Below are 13,036 nucleotides of genomic sequence, written 5' to 3'. Positions count from 1 at the left end.
TAATTATATAAATGATACAAGAATAAAACGTAAAATAAACTAGTTGTGACATAAACTGTGAGTTTAAAGTAGTATTTACGTGACTGTAAAGCTAGAAAAACTCGATGTCTTTGGTTCTGAACAAAAATGTAGGTAGTTATCTGGGATTATAACTTATATAGTCTGTGGCCAATTTTACCTGTCATATAACGTGCTGTTTAGTGTTTAGTCACTTTAGTGTTTACTTCGAATTATTTTGTGTATAGGTTACTGCTTTGCTTGATAAGATTTAGTTAGGTTTATCAAAGAACCATTCAAAAATTTTGTTATTACCTGTCCGTGAACTATATTTGCAGGTAAATTATAATCTTTATAAATTTTCTAGAAAAATGCTAGAAGTCACTTGCAACGATCGACTAGGCAAGAAAGTGCGTGTGAAATGCAATCCAGATGATACTGTGGGCGATCTCAAGAAATTAATTGCAGCGCAGACCGGCACAAGATCTGACAAAATTGTTTTGAAAAAGTGGTACACAGTGTTCAAAGACCACATCAAGTTATCAGATTGTATCCTTTTTATATCCCTCGTAGTAGTAATATTTATGTCTAAAATTACGTTATAAAGAGAAACGTTTTCTGCGTTTGTAAAACAAGTCAGTATTAAAGAGAGCTAGTGAACTGCACTACTTAACCTGTGTGCAACCATTCAGTCGACGTACAGTTGACTGAACAGTTTTTTATATTGAGTATTTGACCTTGTCTCCATCTTATTCCTGTTTTGTGTGACGTAGACTCATCTCAATCTTCTTTGTAAAGAAAGATTTATAGCTTAGCCTTTCCATGCTGCTGTAATGGAGGTTAACCTTTGAAATAATTATATCAAACTCACCAGGGGTAGATTAACATTAGATTAGAACAACACTAATTGTTCAATTTCAGGCTGGTACTAGTAAAATCTATTCAGAAAAACTTAATATATATATGTACTACTTTGATTGGTTTGTAGGGGTGATATAGCCATGATATTTCTCAAGTTTCTCTCTGTAATGTTTTGTAAGGGACAAGTTTTGCAGCAAGGTAGGTTACAAATGTCAAAGGTTTTAATTTAGATTTGTATCCCCATGATTTCCTATAGGGACCAGTATTTCCTCCAACCATTTCTATGTAATTAAGTGTGAATTCTGAGCAAATGCAGGATTTTTTTTTATATCTTCAATCATATATTTTATAGTCTCCTTTATATTATAACATTTATGTGCATATATGATTTTCTTAGTATATAAACCAGATGAAATACATGATGGGATGAATTTGGAGCTTTACTACCAGTGAACATTATTTTAAATTAATTTAAGTGTTGTATTTGTTTATAAGCAATTCTTATTGACAACTCAAAAGTGTGAAGGTATAATAAAATAAGTCTATTGCTATAACTTTGTAATAATTTGAACCCAGAATGATATAATGAGAATACCTACACAAGGTACTTCCTTTGAATCTTAACAAAAATATATATATATTTTTTAACATTATGGCCTCACAAGAAATAAATGATATTAAACATCATATGGGGCAAACATTATATTATAATAAGTAGTTTGGTTGATTTCTTAGGATGTGAAGGAAGGACGATATTTGGTGTAAAAATACCAATGTTCCTGTGAACCATCCTTGGGAATTTGATGCTGTCAGGACTTTAAAGTAGCCTATGTTACTTTCAGGTTCCTTTGACCAACTCTATGCCAAAAATCAAATTGATTGGTAACTTAGGGTATGAAGGATGGATAAATAAATGAACCAACAAACACACTTTCGAATTTATAATATAAGTATGGATTGATACAAGGCTCCACAGCTCAAAGAAGATATAATTACTAGGTTTGAGTATTCATATACTTTAGTTTTGGAACAATTTTAATCAAGTCTACAATGTTATCTAAGATAACATTATGACATTTCTTTCTCGGATAAAGAAACAAACTTCCTCAATGTAATAGAGGCTAGAGCCTATCTCTAACTTCTGTCTTTTTTTGTTTAGTTAGGTATTAAATTTACGAAACATCTTGGTAAGATTATAGGAAAGTAGTGTTTATATGCTCATTGTACTATTTTTCTCTTCCCCTATAATAATTATTGCATCTACTGCTGTCTATTCAATAGTATCTTATCTGTGGTCTGTTTGTCTATGGGTTTTTGGAGCACGTCATGTCGTTTTGTTGTACGATTTAATTTGTGTTTTATTTATAATCCAAGAGAAAACATTAATATTGTTATTATTGCATTGCGTTACATTTTATGTATGATAAGTATTAGTAGTAGTTTAAAATGGCCGAAGCCGAAGGTATGTTTTGTTTCACAATTACTCTGATGCTGCGCGTCGAGTTTCTACAAATGGTTTGCATTTTCAGAGTTCAATCAGCAAAGACCCATGAAGTCCAGCAAGCAACATAACGTTTTACCAATATGGGGTAACGAACAGACTATGAATCTGAACCCTCTAATCTTAGCAAATATTCAAGGTTCTAGCTACTTCAAAGGTAGGTAAGCAAACAAAACAACGCTCAACGAGTTATGGAAAATCATTATTCATGTATTGTTTTGCAATTTTCCTCTTCTGTTACTTGTAAAAACTTAGTATTATCTTTTGGGTCTTTAACATTGCCAATTAAGACAATAGGTAGGTTACTGGATAGTCAGCTTCATTTTATGTCCCATGGTTGATTAAAGGCCTTACAATCTTTTCGAAAATACTTTTACGTGTTCACTTTCCTTAACCAATTCGTTTATTGATGTTCAATAGTATAATGGATTTGTGATAATTTGCATTTAACACCACATGATTATGTCAGTATAAAACCAATGAAATTTTTGAAATATCACACAATATGTCTTGGTTCTATAATCTTATATAGGCCTACTACATCTTCTACCTCTTCCTAAAGGCTGTGAACATAGTCCTGCCCTGAACTTAGGACAAGCAATAAGAGCAAGCGGTAAACTTATTGGCTGGCCTGAAGTGTGCTTGCCCCTAGTTCAGGGCAGTCAAAAAGTATAAATAGCTTGAAAAAGTCAAACAAACCAATCATTTATTAATTAATTCTGAATATATAGGCCACTTTTGTCATGTGATGTAATAACTAAAGCGTGGCATTGTCTCCAGTGCATCTGTTCAAGTTGAAGACTTACCATGAGGTGGTTGATGAGATCTACTACCAGGTGAAGCACCTGGAGCCATGGGAGAGAGGCAGTCGCAAGACGGCGGGCCAGACGGGCATGTGTGGCGGCGTGAGTATGTTAATAACAACTCTTTTATTTTATTACCCAACTGCAAGAGGGTCAGAAATTAAGCAGTGTATGCTTATATGTGTACCTGGTTGGTTTAGGGGTGTGCATGTTCAACTACAGATACTAGGTTAAAATTAAAGTTAGGTGTTGTGTATTTTTGTTGAAAAAATTTTCAGTACCAGCCTAGTGGCAGGTCATTGGTGGTGTCCCTCCCCATGCCGCTGAGAGCACATAAAGCCATTGGTCCCGGTTATCAGCGTTTGTAATAATATTTGTAAAGCCCACCAACCTGCATTCAAGCAGCATTGCAGTTCTATGCTCTAAACCATCTCCTATTAAATTTGGTGGGCCTGAGACCAGCAGTGAGGCATTAGTAGGCTGCAGATAGTGATGATGAAACTTTTACGTTTATTTGTTCCTTAAAAAAAGTATTAGTTAAAGTAGGAGCTAAAGTTTTTAGGTTTGTATGTTCATTCATTCTGTCATACATAAAAGGGAAATTTAGCATTTATTTGTTCCTAAATTTAGGGGCAAGGGTTTTATTTATCAATAAGTTTAATTAATTTTTAATAATTATTATTAATTAATATGGGCTGTGGTGCCCTTATTTAATAAATAAATAAAATTAATGATATTACAAGATAATAAAATAAAAATTTGTTATTGTGTGCACCCACTTACTTTGAGGTTAACTCAGCATGCTTTAAATAATGATAACAAAAAAATGTTTGTTTACATAACATACATTAAATCCAATACCTAACTAATTTTGGCCCAATCTAGGGCCTCATGATTATAAAATCATCATGGTAGAAAATAACCACTAGAACAGTGAGGCATATAAAGTTCTGAGGCATTCAATGTATTCTGATATGAATTTGAAACTCTAGTTTGAAGTTTGCACTTTGGGATACTTACAGATGTATGTGCTTATGGATTGAAATTCAAAATTCATATTATTCAAGTAGGCCTAATATAAGCACTTTTAAAACTTCAAGTCTCTCTGTTTGTAGTGACTCTATCACTGGTACGGAAAGGCAGATTCTACTGAGAAGAAGCCAGCAAGAAACTCAACAGTTACTCTTTTCCAATATCATTTAACAATTTAACAATCATTGTTCTATTTTCTGTAAAATGAAAACGGAGCTGCTTGCTTTCAACCTTTTCATTAAAAAGATGATTGAGGATTTATTGCAATAGTTTTAAGTTTAATATACAGTATAATTTTTATATTATGTAGTTATTATGTTACCTTTCTTGAAATTTTGTTCTAGGTTAGAGGAGTGGGTGCTGGTGGTATAGTGTCCACAGCGTTTTGCCTCCTCTACAAGCTGTACACTTTGCGGCTTACTCGCAAACAGGTCAATGGCCTGTTACAGCACACAGACTCACCTTACATCAGAGCTCTTGGTAAGTGTAATAAATCCATACTAATATTATGTATAAAGATGTGTTTCGTTTTGTTTTTGTTACCTTTGTATAGCTGAACTGCTTAACTGATCTTTAAGAAATTTGGCACACATTTGTCTTGTATACTGGAGGTGGATAAAAGATAATATATAAAGCTACAGCTACACAAAAGTTACTCATGGGATTTTAAAAAAAACAGCATTTATTGGCTCGATTCTCCAAATTGTTTGGAGATGTCCTGGGTACATTTTACCCTGAGAAAGCAATACATTTTTAAAAACCCTAAATAAACACAGTTTTGGGCCACAGTTATTGCACTTGCTATTACAAAATAAGTATCATCTGTACAAATGCAAACACTTGTCTATTTGGTCGGTTTGGAATTTAAAATAACTGTTGAAAGTTGAATGATATCTAGGTAAGTTGATTTTATTTAAGTATATTTTTAGGCTGCAGGCTTTTGAGGTTAATTTAGACTTGAAGATATAAAAAACAATACCTGCTATTTATAACTCTGATGTTCTGTAGGTAAAACTATTCCATAGGCAGCGGCGTGCACTGGGTTAATTACCAGGGTATGCATACAGCAGAAAAAAATCATAAAATGGCCAAAATCCTCCTCTTATACGACCTATATATCAATTTTAGGGTATGCAGTGCTTTTGTGCTTGTATGAAGTGCACGCCACTGTCCATAGGTGTAGACTCTTGAAATATTACTAGCACTAACAACATGCATATTACACGTTTTTTAAACATAACACACACACAAAAACATGGACTGATATGCACGTCAAGGACAAGTGCACATAGCATTGACAAAGCGTCATGTAAACTTAATTTGACAAAAAAATTAACACAAAATTTAACTCACCGATATATGATTAAGAAGGTTGCTACATTTAATTTTGTTTTGTAATATTTTATGTAAATAACACAGATCAAGAATATCCCTCCTGTTTCGAAGAGAATATAATATTTTGAAATTTGTGTGCAATTTGTGCATTATCACTCTACGATGGTATATATTTTGATTATGAAATGAAATAACCAAACAGTTTTGTGAATAAAAACAGGTTTCATGTACATCCGCTACACACAGCCACCGGCAGATCTGTTTGACTGGTACGCAGACTACCTGGACGACGAAGAGGAGGTGGACCCTCGCGCTGGAGGCGGTGGCCCCACCACCATGGGAGCACTGGTGCGGCAGATGCTCATCAAATTGGACTGGTTCAGCACACTGTTTCCACGGATACCAGTGCCTATACAGAAGCAAATTGAGCAAAAGTAGGTATCATGCTCAAATGTTTGTTGTCAATATTTTTTTGTTCCCTTCATTTTTGGGAAGTGGCAATCTGTGTCTTTAAAAACAATAAGCCACAAGTTGGATCGCAGACAAAAAAGTGGGTTAACATACTTAAAGTTGTGTGCATTCCCACCACATTGCTTGTTATTTGCATTTCTTAACCTATACCAAATTCCCACTATACCGTCTTTTTAGCTGACATAAATACAATGCACTACTCAAAAAATACAATAGAAACTCCTAAAAATAAATAAACAATTCAACCGAAATGATACAAGAATACATTTTAATATTAATTTTTCACCCACCGCACTAACAATGAAATGAAATGAAAATGTATTTGTTAACATATAACAATAGCAGATAAGGCGGAGAACTTCTGTTAAGTTTAAAACCTGTGATTCTCGATCACGATCTCTTCCGATTTATTTAATAGCTTGGCTTGTATCGAAACTATATTTATATTGCAGAAAAGAGCTGTGCGATCAATATATAGACTTAAATTACGCGTGAGAAGTTTAAAGAAATAAGTATACTTACTGTAGCTTCTCAATATTTTTATTATAATATCTATGTAACCAAAAACTATGGATATAAACAGTCGACTTACAAGAAATGGTCAAACGTAAGTGATATCTGCATATCGTCTGCGAAAGGTACAGAAGTAATTTGTGGGATTGAGTATACGCTTTTATAATATGATTCCTAAGGTAATTTTGGGCCTAACAATGCATAAGTTTAAAGAATATGTTAAAATACATTTATTACAGCGAGGTTACAATTGATGAATATCTTAATGATAAGGTTGCTTGGAAGCATCCGGCTCCGCTTTCATCTCTCACAAGATTGAAAAATGAATTTTAAATTGTAAAATGTAAAATGTTGATGTTGGAAAAGAGCGACTGCTGAGTTTCTTGCCGGCTTCTTCTCGGTAGAATCTGCATTCCGAACCGGTGGGAGAGTCACTACAAACAGAGATACTTGAAGTTTCAAAAGTGCTTATAAATGGGCCTACTTGAAATAAATGTTCAAATTTTAAAATATGTTTTTTTTTGTACAATGGTTGGACATACTCAATTACCTTTAATCTAATAGGGTACCTTTTCGGTTTAGGTTAGCGGAGCACGTTAGACAAAGCAATGCATCGAAGCCCAACGTTACTCCGAACGTTAACACTAACTACAACAGGGGTGGCAACAGCAACTATAACCCGGGCAAGATGGATAACGACCGACGTGAACATGATGATAGGGATAGGCGGGACTATGGCGATGGTGACAGGTAAGAACAATTTTGAAAGTTATACTTCTTTAAGGCGCGTAAGGGAAAAATGATTAGAGTAAATTTTTACGATGCCGTCACAATAAGTCGACACCCCGAAGTTAGCTATAAGGTTTGACAGTGTTTTCTTTCAATTGTCGAAGTCTGCGCGCGCATTCCGGTGATTCAATTGTAATAATAAAAAAAATCTCAAATTTTAATGTTGGTTGGCCACTAATGAGTCTATTAGTATTCCAAATTTATGTATGTTAATTAAGTCCATTTCTTTAAATATATAGATATTTTTTTGTTATAATTAAATAAAATTTATTTAACTAAATAAAATTTCTTTAACTTACTGTTAATGCGTTATGATAAAACGTTCAATGTATTAAATACCTTTTCCTACAAACGTAGAATAAGGCGAGAGATTTTTTAAATTTTTGAAAAGATTTTTATCTTGTTACGCCAAAGGAGTAAAACTTCTAACGCGTGTGCATAAGTACACACACGTTTTTATAATCCTCACTTATATTTAAAACTTATAGTAAAAGTAGAAATAAACTTGTAGTTCACTTTACTAGGCTGCATAAAACAAGTAATTTATTTAAGGGTAATTGTATATAATTTTATAACAAACTACCAGAAATCCTAGAGATGTCTATCAATAAGTTCAAAGTTTATACAACGTGTAACAGAATTACGAAATAATATTGAACGTTCATAAGTATATTGCATAAGAAACACTCTGTAAAAATGTTCAATCAACAAAAGCATATTTATTTATCCATACAAACGATTTTAAAAGATTCAAAGTGTTTACGTACGACAACCCTATTGAAGATAAACGACCGTCACGCGCATAGTACCTACGCTTCGAGACGCGTACCTAATAAAGTGACAGGAGTCACATGATTTTCATTTCACATGTGATGTTAGGGCTGTATCTGATTATTTCAGTAAAAACTATATATATATCCAAAAATTATTAGGTTTTCTGATTCACAGATAAGTCTCGAGAGACAGTACATAATGCACCCCTAAAGATTCTCATTTACACGTTGTATAAAACGTTAACTTATATAAAAATTCTATTATAATATTAAGGATTACATGTGTGATAAAAAAGCATAGGTATGAATTGCTGTTACTTTATAGCTAAATATTAATTCGACTGTGAGATGGAGATAACATAGTTCAATTTGTTGTTGTCTAGACCAGGACGCGTTTGGAACCCTCAAAACTCGTAACGTTTCAACTTGACGAATGTAGTTATCACGTAGTCATTTTTAAATCCTCAATCTGATGGGAGATCCGTGCCCTGTAGTGGGTTGATGATGGTGATTGTGGTGTTGTGTGGATGATAGAGTTGTAATCATTTTCTTATTATTTATTCCAGATATCAGAAAGACAGACCAGCAAGACGCGACGATAGAGACAGAGAGCGCGACCGGGACAGGGAACGCGAGCGTGATCGCGAAAGAGAGAAACGCGATCGCGATCGCGACAGCAACCGTGACCGCGACAACAACCGTGACCGCGATGATCGTAGTCGCGACAACGCCCGTGATCGCGACATCAATCGTGATCGCAACCGTGACCAGTCACGATCTAGAGACCGTAACTTCGATCGTTCCAGGGACCGCCACCGCAACCGCTCGCGATCTAAAGAACGTCGCCACAGATAATGATATGAGATTACCTAACTCAATACTTTTGTTTAATTGAACCTTGACAATTAATTAAAATTAATTATAATGTTACTGGTTTTCGTTTTATTCAATAGACCTGTCTCAGACATTGTTATGAATGAATGAATGAATGAACAAAAAAAAGGAATTACAGAGATATAAACAAGTTTGAGCAAGAGGGTGCAATTTGGTGGCCTTATAACATAGCGATCTCTTCTAGGCAACGAAAGTCTGTAAAGGAAACCAATATAGATGTGTCTTATTGATTTAAAATAAAATTATTGAATTACTCATAGCGATGAAATGTAGCGGTGATAGCTCAGTGGTTAGGACTTCGGTTTCACTATTGGGAAGAAGATTCCCAGCACGCCATTTAACTTTTCTAAGTTATGTGCGTTTTAAAGCAGTTGAAATATCTCTTCAACGAACAGCGAAGGTAAACATCGTGAGGACATCTGCATGCCTGAGATGATACATAATGAATGAAACGAGGTGTGTGGATTTCACCAATTGTGAAACTGAGCAATCGTGGTGGAATACGGCCTAAACCTTTCTCATTGTACCCTAAAGTTGGCCGATAAAAGGTTGATCTGATGAAGATGATGAATAACTTATGGCGATAAAATGTCGGAGATACATATAATATACAAGACCTTTTCAGACTGAGCCAATATATTTTTTTATATTGAAGTTTTTTGAAACTGTCTTGTTTGTCTCGTGGTTAGAATGTTCGATTACAGATAAGGATATCCTAGGTTTGATTCCCGCGGCCATCAATTGTGAGGTGTTCGGTGTTTTCTGATAAGATAGGTAGTAGGTACCAGTTAAGGGTATGGCAGTTAAGAGTAAATCCATATCCCTTAACTATCTCGCTTGGCGGCACGTCTTTGTGGAAGTGGAAGGGTGGTCACTAGCCACGGCCGAAGCCTTCCAGACCGGACAATACTGCCCCATACCCAAAGGGTAGCCGAAGATCGAACCCGGGAACTTCCGCTTATGAGTACAGCACCAGAAGTCGTCGAGTTGTTTTGTAATGTTAGTATTGTGTAGACACAATACTAACATTACAAAACCTTATAAAAGACGCTAGCTTAAGCAGTACTACAGTATAGGCTGAAATGATGCATCTTCGCTCTTACTACGTGATTCGATCTGTACCTAATTTTCTTTAACTGCAACAAACGTGGTATATTAATCAGAATAAATTTATTTGCTTGAAACATTACAGTTGCATAGATATTATTATAATGTTTCGCCGAGTAAATTATAGAGGTCAGTGCATGCAAATACATTAAACAAAAAAGCACCTTAATAAATATCACCAAGTTTATATTAAGGTTGATTTTATTTAAAGCGTTATTAACCGATGAGTCAGTGCAAACGAGAACGATTTTTGTATAAGCATTTTTATTTTCATAAATTTGCAAAATTTCGATCTTAAGCTAAAACAATAAATATTGTATAATTATTGATACATTTTAACTATCAGGAGCACCTGTGCTAATATTAATTTGCGGTACATTATGCTGCTGCACCTTTGACATTTTCTTGCTGTTCAAATTTAGGGTACTGTGCCTCAGCGTCAGCCCACAATATTTTACTATTAGTGAGATCTCTCACTATAGTTGGTACATCTTGTAATGGTAGCCGAATTTGGCCCATGCTATCTCTTTCTCTAAGAGTCACTGTGTGCGGTTCCTTCATAGTATCAAAGTCTACTGTGATCGCATACGGCACACCAAGCTCATCTGTTCTAGCGTACCGTCTGCCGATTGAGCCAGAAGAATCATCTACTTTATGTGACACATCTACAGAAGTTAGTTCTTGAGATAATTCTCTTACGAATGGTTGGAATTCAGTGTTTCCACTGAGTGGCAAAACAGCACACTTCATAGGAGCGACAGTGGCTGGCAACGAGAAGTAGGTTCTCTGTTCATCCCCTTCCCTCATCTTGAAGTTATGTTCCAAAATACAATACAGAATTCTTCCCACACCGAACGATGGTTCTATAACACTTGGTATAATTTCTTCTACATGAATGGTCTTCTGACTCTTCTTGACGTTCACAAGCTTTGGAGTAAGTTTGAAATCACCATTTGGTGTGTTAAGTACATATTCACCATCACTATCTAATTTCTCTTGGAGTTGTTCTAAAGCAGTGGAATCCATTGCTGCTAGTCCATCATTGATTGCCTTTGCATCTTTCTTGAATTCTTTACCAATTGCAGCTTTATTTGCCACTGCTTCCACAACTTCAATCTGCTTTGGGGCAGGGAGTTTTTTCTCGGCTGCAAGTCTCGTACCAGTTGCCTTTGAGTGTTGTGTGAGGTCATATGCTGATCTGTCAGCACAGCCCACACATTCGACCCATCCATAACTGGATAGGCACTCAGCGTCCCAGCAATCACATGCATAGTGAGCCATTTCATTGCCCATATGTTGCCTGAACCTGAGCTTCTTTGGGTCAATGCCCACAGCTATCATGTACAAATGAATCCTGGCCATGAAGTATCCTAAGGTTTCATTGTTAACAGTGCCTCTGGCCACAGCTTCTCCTATAGTTAACACTTCAGCTGGTCTTCCCTGTTCTTGGCTATCAGCTGAGTAGAATAACATCTGGGTATTTTTAACAGATTCAAACTTAGGGTGATCTTTTGTATCACAGAAATGCTCTATTTCACACATGGTGAACTCTCTGACCCTGAGGAGTCCAGATCTTGGGGAGATTTCATTTCTGAATGAGTTGCCTATTTGAGCTGCGGCAAATGGAAGCCGACCTTGGTTGAATTCTAAGAGACGTTTAAAGTTTACAAAGATGCCTTGCGCTGTCTCTGGTCTAAGAAAGCCTTTCACCAAACCAGATGGGCCAATCTGTGTGTTAAACATGAGGTTGAACTCGATCGGTGGAGTCAGTTCATTGCCGCTGATAGGTGATTTCATGTCAAACCTTTTCATGAGTGCAGACATTTCATCAGAATTCATCCCATCTAGCTTGACAAGAATATCTTCAATTTCCGCCTTTAGCTCTGCACTGGTATTTTTCTCACTCTTAATTTTCTCCAAATGAGCTTTGATGAGGTGATCTAGCCTAAAGCACTCTCCAGATTTGATATCTTTAGTCATGAGGTCGGCAAATCTCTCAACATGCCCAGAAGCTTTCAACACAGGTTCGGGTGTTAATATTGAACAGTCAACTTCCAACATCTGCTCTTGAAGAATGAAGTACTTTCTCCATAACTGAATCATATTGCTTTTAAGTGCACATCCCATCGGTCCAAAATCAAATTGACCAGTAATACCACCATAAATGGCGAAAGATTGATCATAGAAGAATCTCCTCTTGATGAGATCTTCCATTTTCGAGCGGTCAAATAATTCTTCTGTGGGCGCTAAGCTTAATTCTTTATCTTCTAGTATCTTCTTTCGAGTTTTTAATTCAGCAACAGCCTTTTTGATGTCTATTTCAGGTGCTTTTTCATCTTTTAGTTTTCTGACTAAATCTCCTTGTTCCTTAACGCACGCACGAAGCGGAGCGAGGATTTCTTCAATCTTGGGATCGGCCATAATTATTTCTCGGAATGGATTGCTGATCTTGATTTTTCGATGAGTTTTGTTACTTCCCCAGTGTGGAAGATTGTGTGAAAGTCTGAACTGGGGAAATACTGCTGGCAGATGTTTACTAAAAACACTACAGTTATGCAGTAGCGCTAGAATGTTTTTCATTTAAAACTATGAAACCGTATGGATTACTAGATTTTGCCACCCGGCAAATTATTTTGTAACATCAGGCTTGTGTTCGCGTGGCTGACGAAATTTGTCGAAAGTTGACAATTAATAGACAGCTGATGTCATCTGCCAAATGTCAATGATGCCCGTGAAAATGTCACTGTCAATGTTGGAACTTTTAAATAGTGTTGTGAAACGCGATTAATTTTGAATTGCGCATTTAAAAAAACATAACGCTAAGTATCATATCAAGTATGTTGTTAGTGCTCTTAAATAAATAAATAAAATTAAATAAGTATCATTTTGAGCTTAGGTAGGCATACAAGGTAAACTTCTAAGTTATAGTGATTAATATATACTAAAAGTCGTGATATGTT

At 35.6% G+C, this 13,036-nt stretch overlaps 3 protein-coding genes across 4 annotated transcripts; 2 read left to right on the top strand and 1 right to left on the bottom strand.

The window, feature by feature from the left end:
• Nucleotides 1-168: 168 nt before the first annotated feature.
• Nucleotides 169-1,409, top strand: LOC120637834 (ubiquitin-like protein 5). 2 transcript variants are annotated; one of them, XM_039909865.1, is made up of 3 exons: nucleotides 169-245; nucleotides 365-546; nucleotides 1,268-1,409. In XM_039909865.1, the coding sequence occupies exons 2-3, from the start codon at nucleotides 369-371 to the stop codon at nucleotides 1,309-1,311; spliced, it is 222 nt and encodes a 73-aa protein (XP_039765799.1). In that variant the 5' UTR covers nucleotides 169-245; nucleotides 365-368; the 3' UTR covers nucleotides 1,312-1,409. The 2 variants fall into 2 exon arrangements, with proteins under 2 accessions (XP_039765799.1, XP_039765798.1); XM_039909864.1 differs by having other exon boundaries at nucleotides 179-546.
• A 682-nt stretch (nucleotides 1,410-2,091) lies between these two features.
• Nucleotides 2,092-9,005, top strand: LOC120623340 (pre-mRNA-splicing factor 38B-like). Its single transcript, XM_039889309.1, has 7 exons — nucleotides 2,092-2,320; nucleotides 2,388-2,516; nucleotides 3,140-3,264; nucleotides 4,539-4,674; nucleotides 5,750-5,963; nucleotides 7,096-7,263; nucleotides 8,642-9,005. The coding sequence occupies exons 1-7, from the start codon at nucleotides 2,305-2,307 to the stop codon at nucleotides 8,928-8,930; spliced, it is 1,077 nt and encodes a 358-aa protein (XP_039745243.1). The 5' UTR covers nucleotides 2,092-2,304; the 3' UTR covers nucleotides 8,931-9,005.
• Nucleotides 9,006-10,323: 1,318 nt separating this feature from the next.
• Nucleotides 10,324-12,767, bottom strand: LOC120637886 (glycine--tRNA ligase). Its single transcript, XM_039909936.1, has one exon. The coding sequence runs from the start codon at nucleotides 12,654-12,656 to the stop codon at nucleotides 10,455-10,457; it is 2,202 nt and encodes a 733-aa protein (XP_039765870.1). The 5' UTR covers nucleotides 12,657-12,767; the 3' UTR covers nucleotides 10,324-10,454.
• Between the last annotated feature and the right edge of the window lie 269 nt (nucleotides 12,768-13,036).

Source organism: Pararge aegeria, chromosome 4 (assembly GCF_905163445.1).
Source record: "Pararge aegeria chromosome 4, ilParAegt1.1, whole genome shotgun sequence".
In the NCBI taxonomy this organism is placed as follows: Eukaryota; Metazoa; Arthropoda; class Insecta; order Lepidoptera; family Nymphalidae; genus Pararge; species Pararge aegeria.
Note: the sequence above shows the minus strand (reverse complement) of the source record. Positions and strands in the feature narration are given on the sequence as shown.

Bases quoted from the DNA above. Each gene is read 5' to 3' on its own strand.
- LOC120637886 (XM_039909936.1), bottom strand. From the start codon at position 12,656: ATGAAAAACATTCTAGCGCTACTGCATAACTGTAGTGTTTTTAGTAAA.
- LOC120623340 (XM_039889309.1), top strand. The intron at 5,964-7,095 runs GTAGGTATCATG...TTTTCGGTTTAG, and splicing joins CAGAAGCAAATTGAGCAAAA to GTTAGCGGAGCACGTTAGAC. The intron at 7,264-8,641 runs GTAAGAACAATT...TATTTATTCCAG, and splicing joins GACTATGGCGATGGTGACAG to ATATCAGAAAGACAGACCAG.
- LOC120637834 (XM_039909865.1), top strand. From the start codon at position 369: ATGCTAGAAGTCACTTGCAACGATCGACTAGGCAAGAAAGTGCGTGTG. The intron at 547-1,267 runs GTATCCTTTTTA...TATATAAACCAG, and splicing joins CCACATCAAGTTATCAGATT to ATGAAATACATGATGGGATG.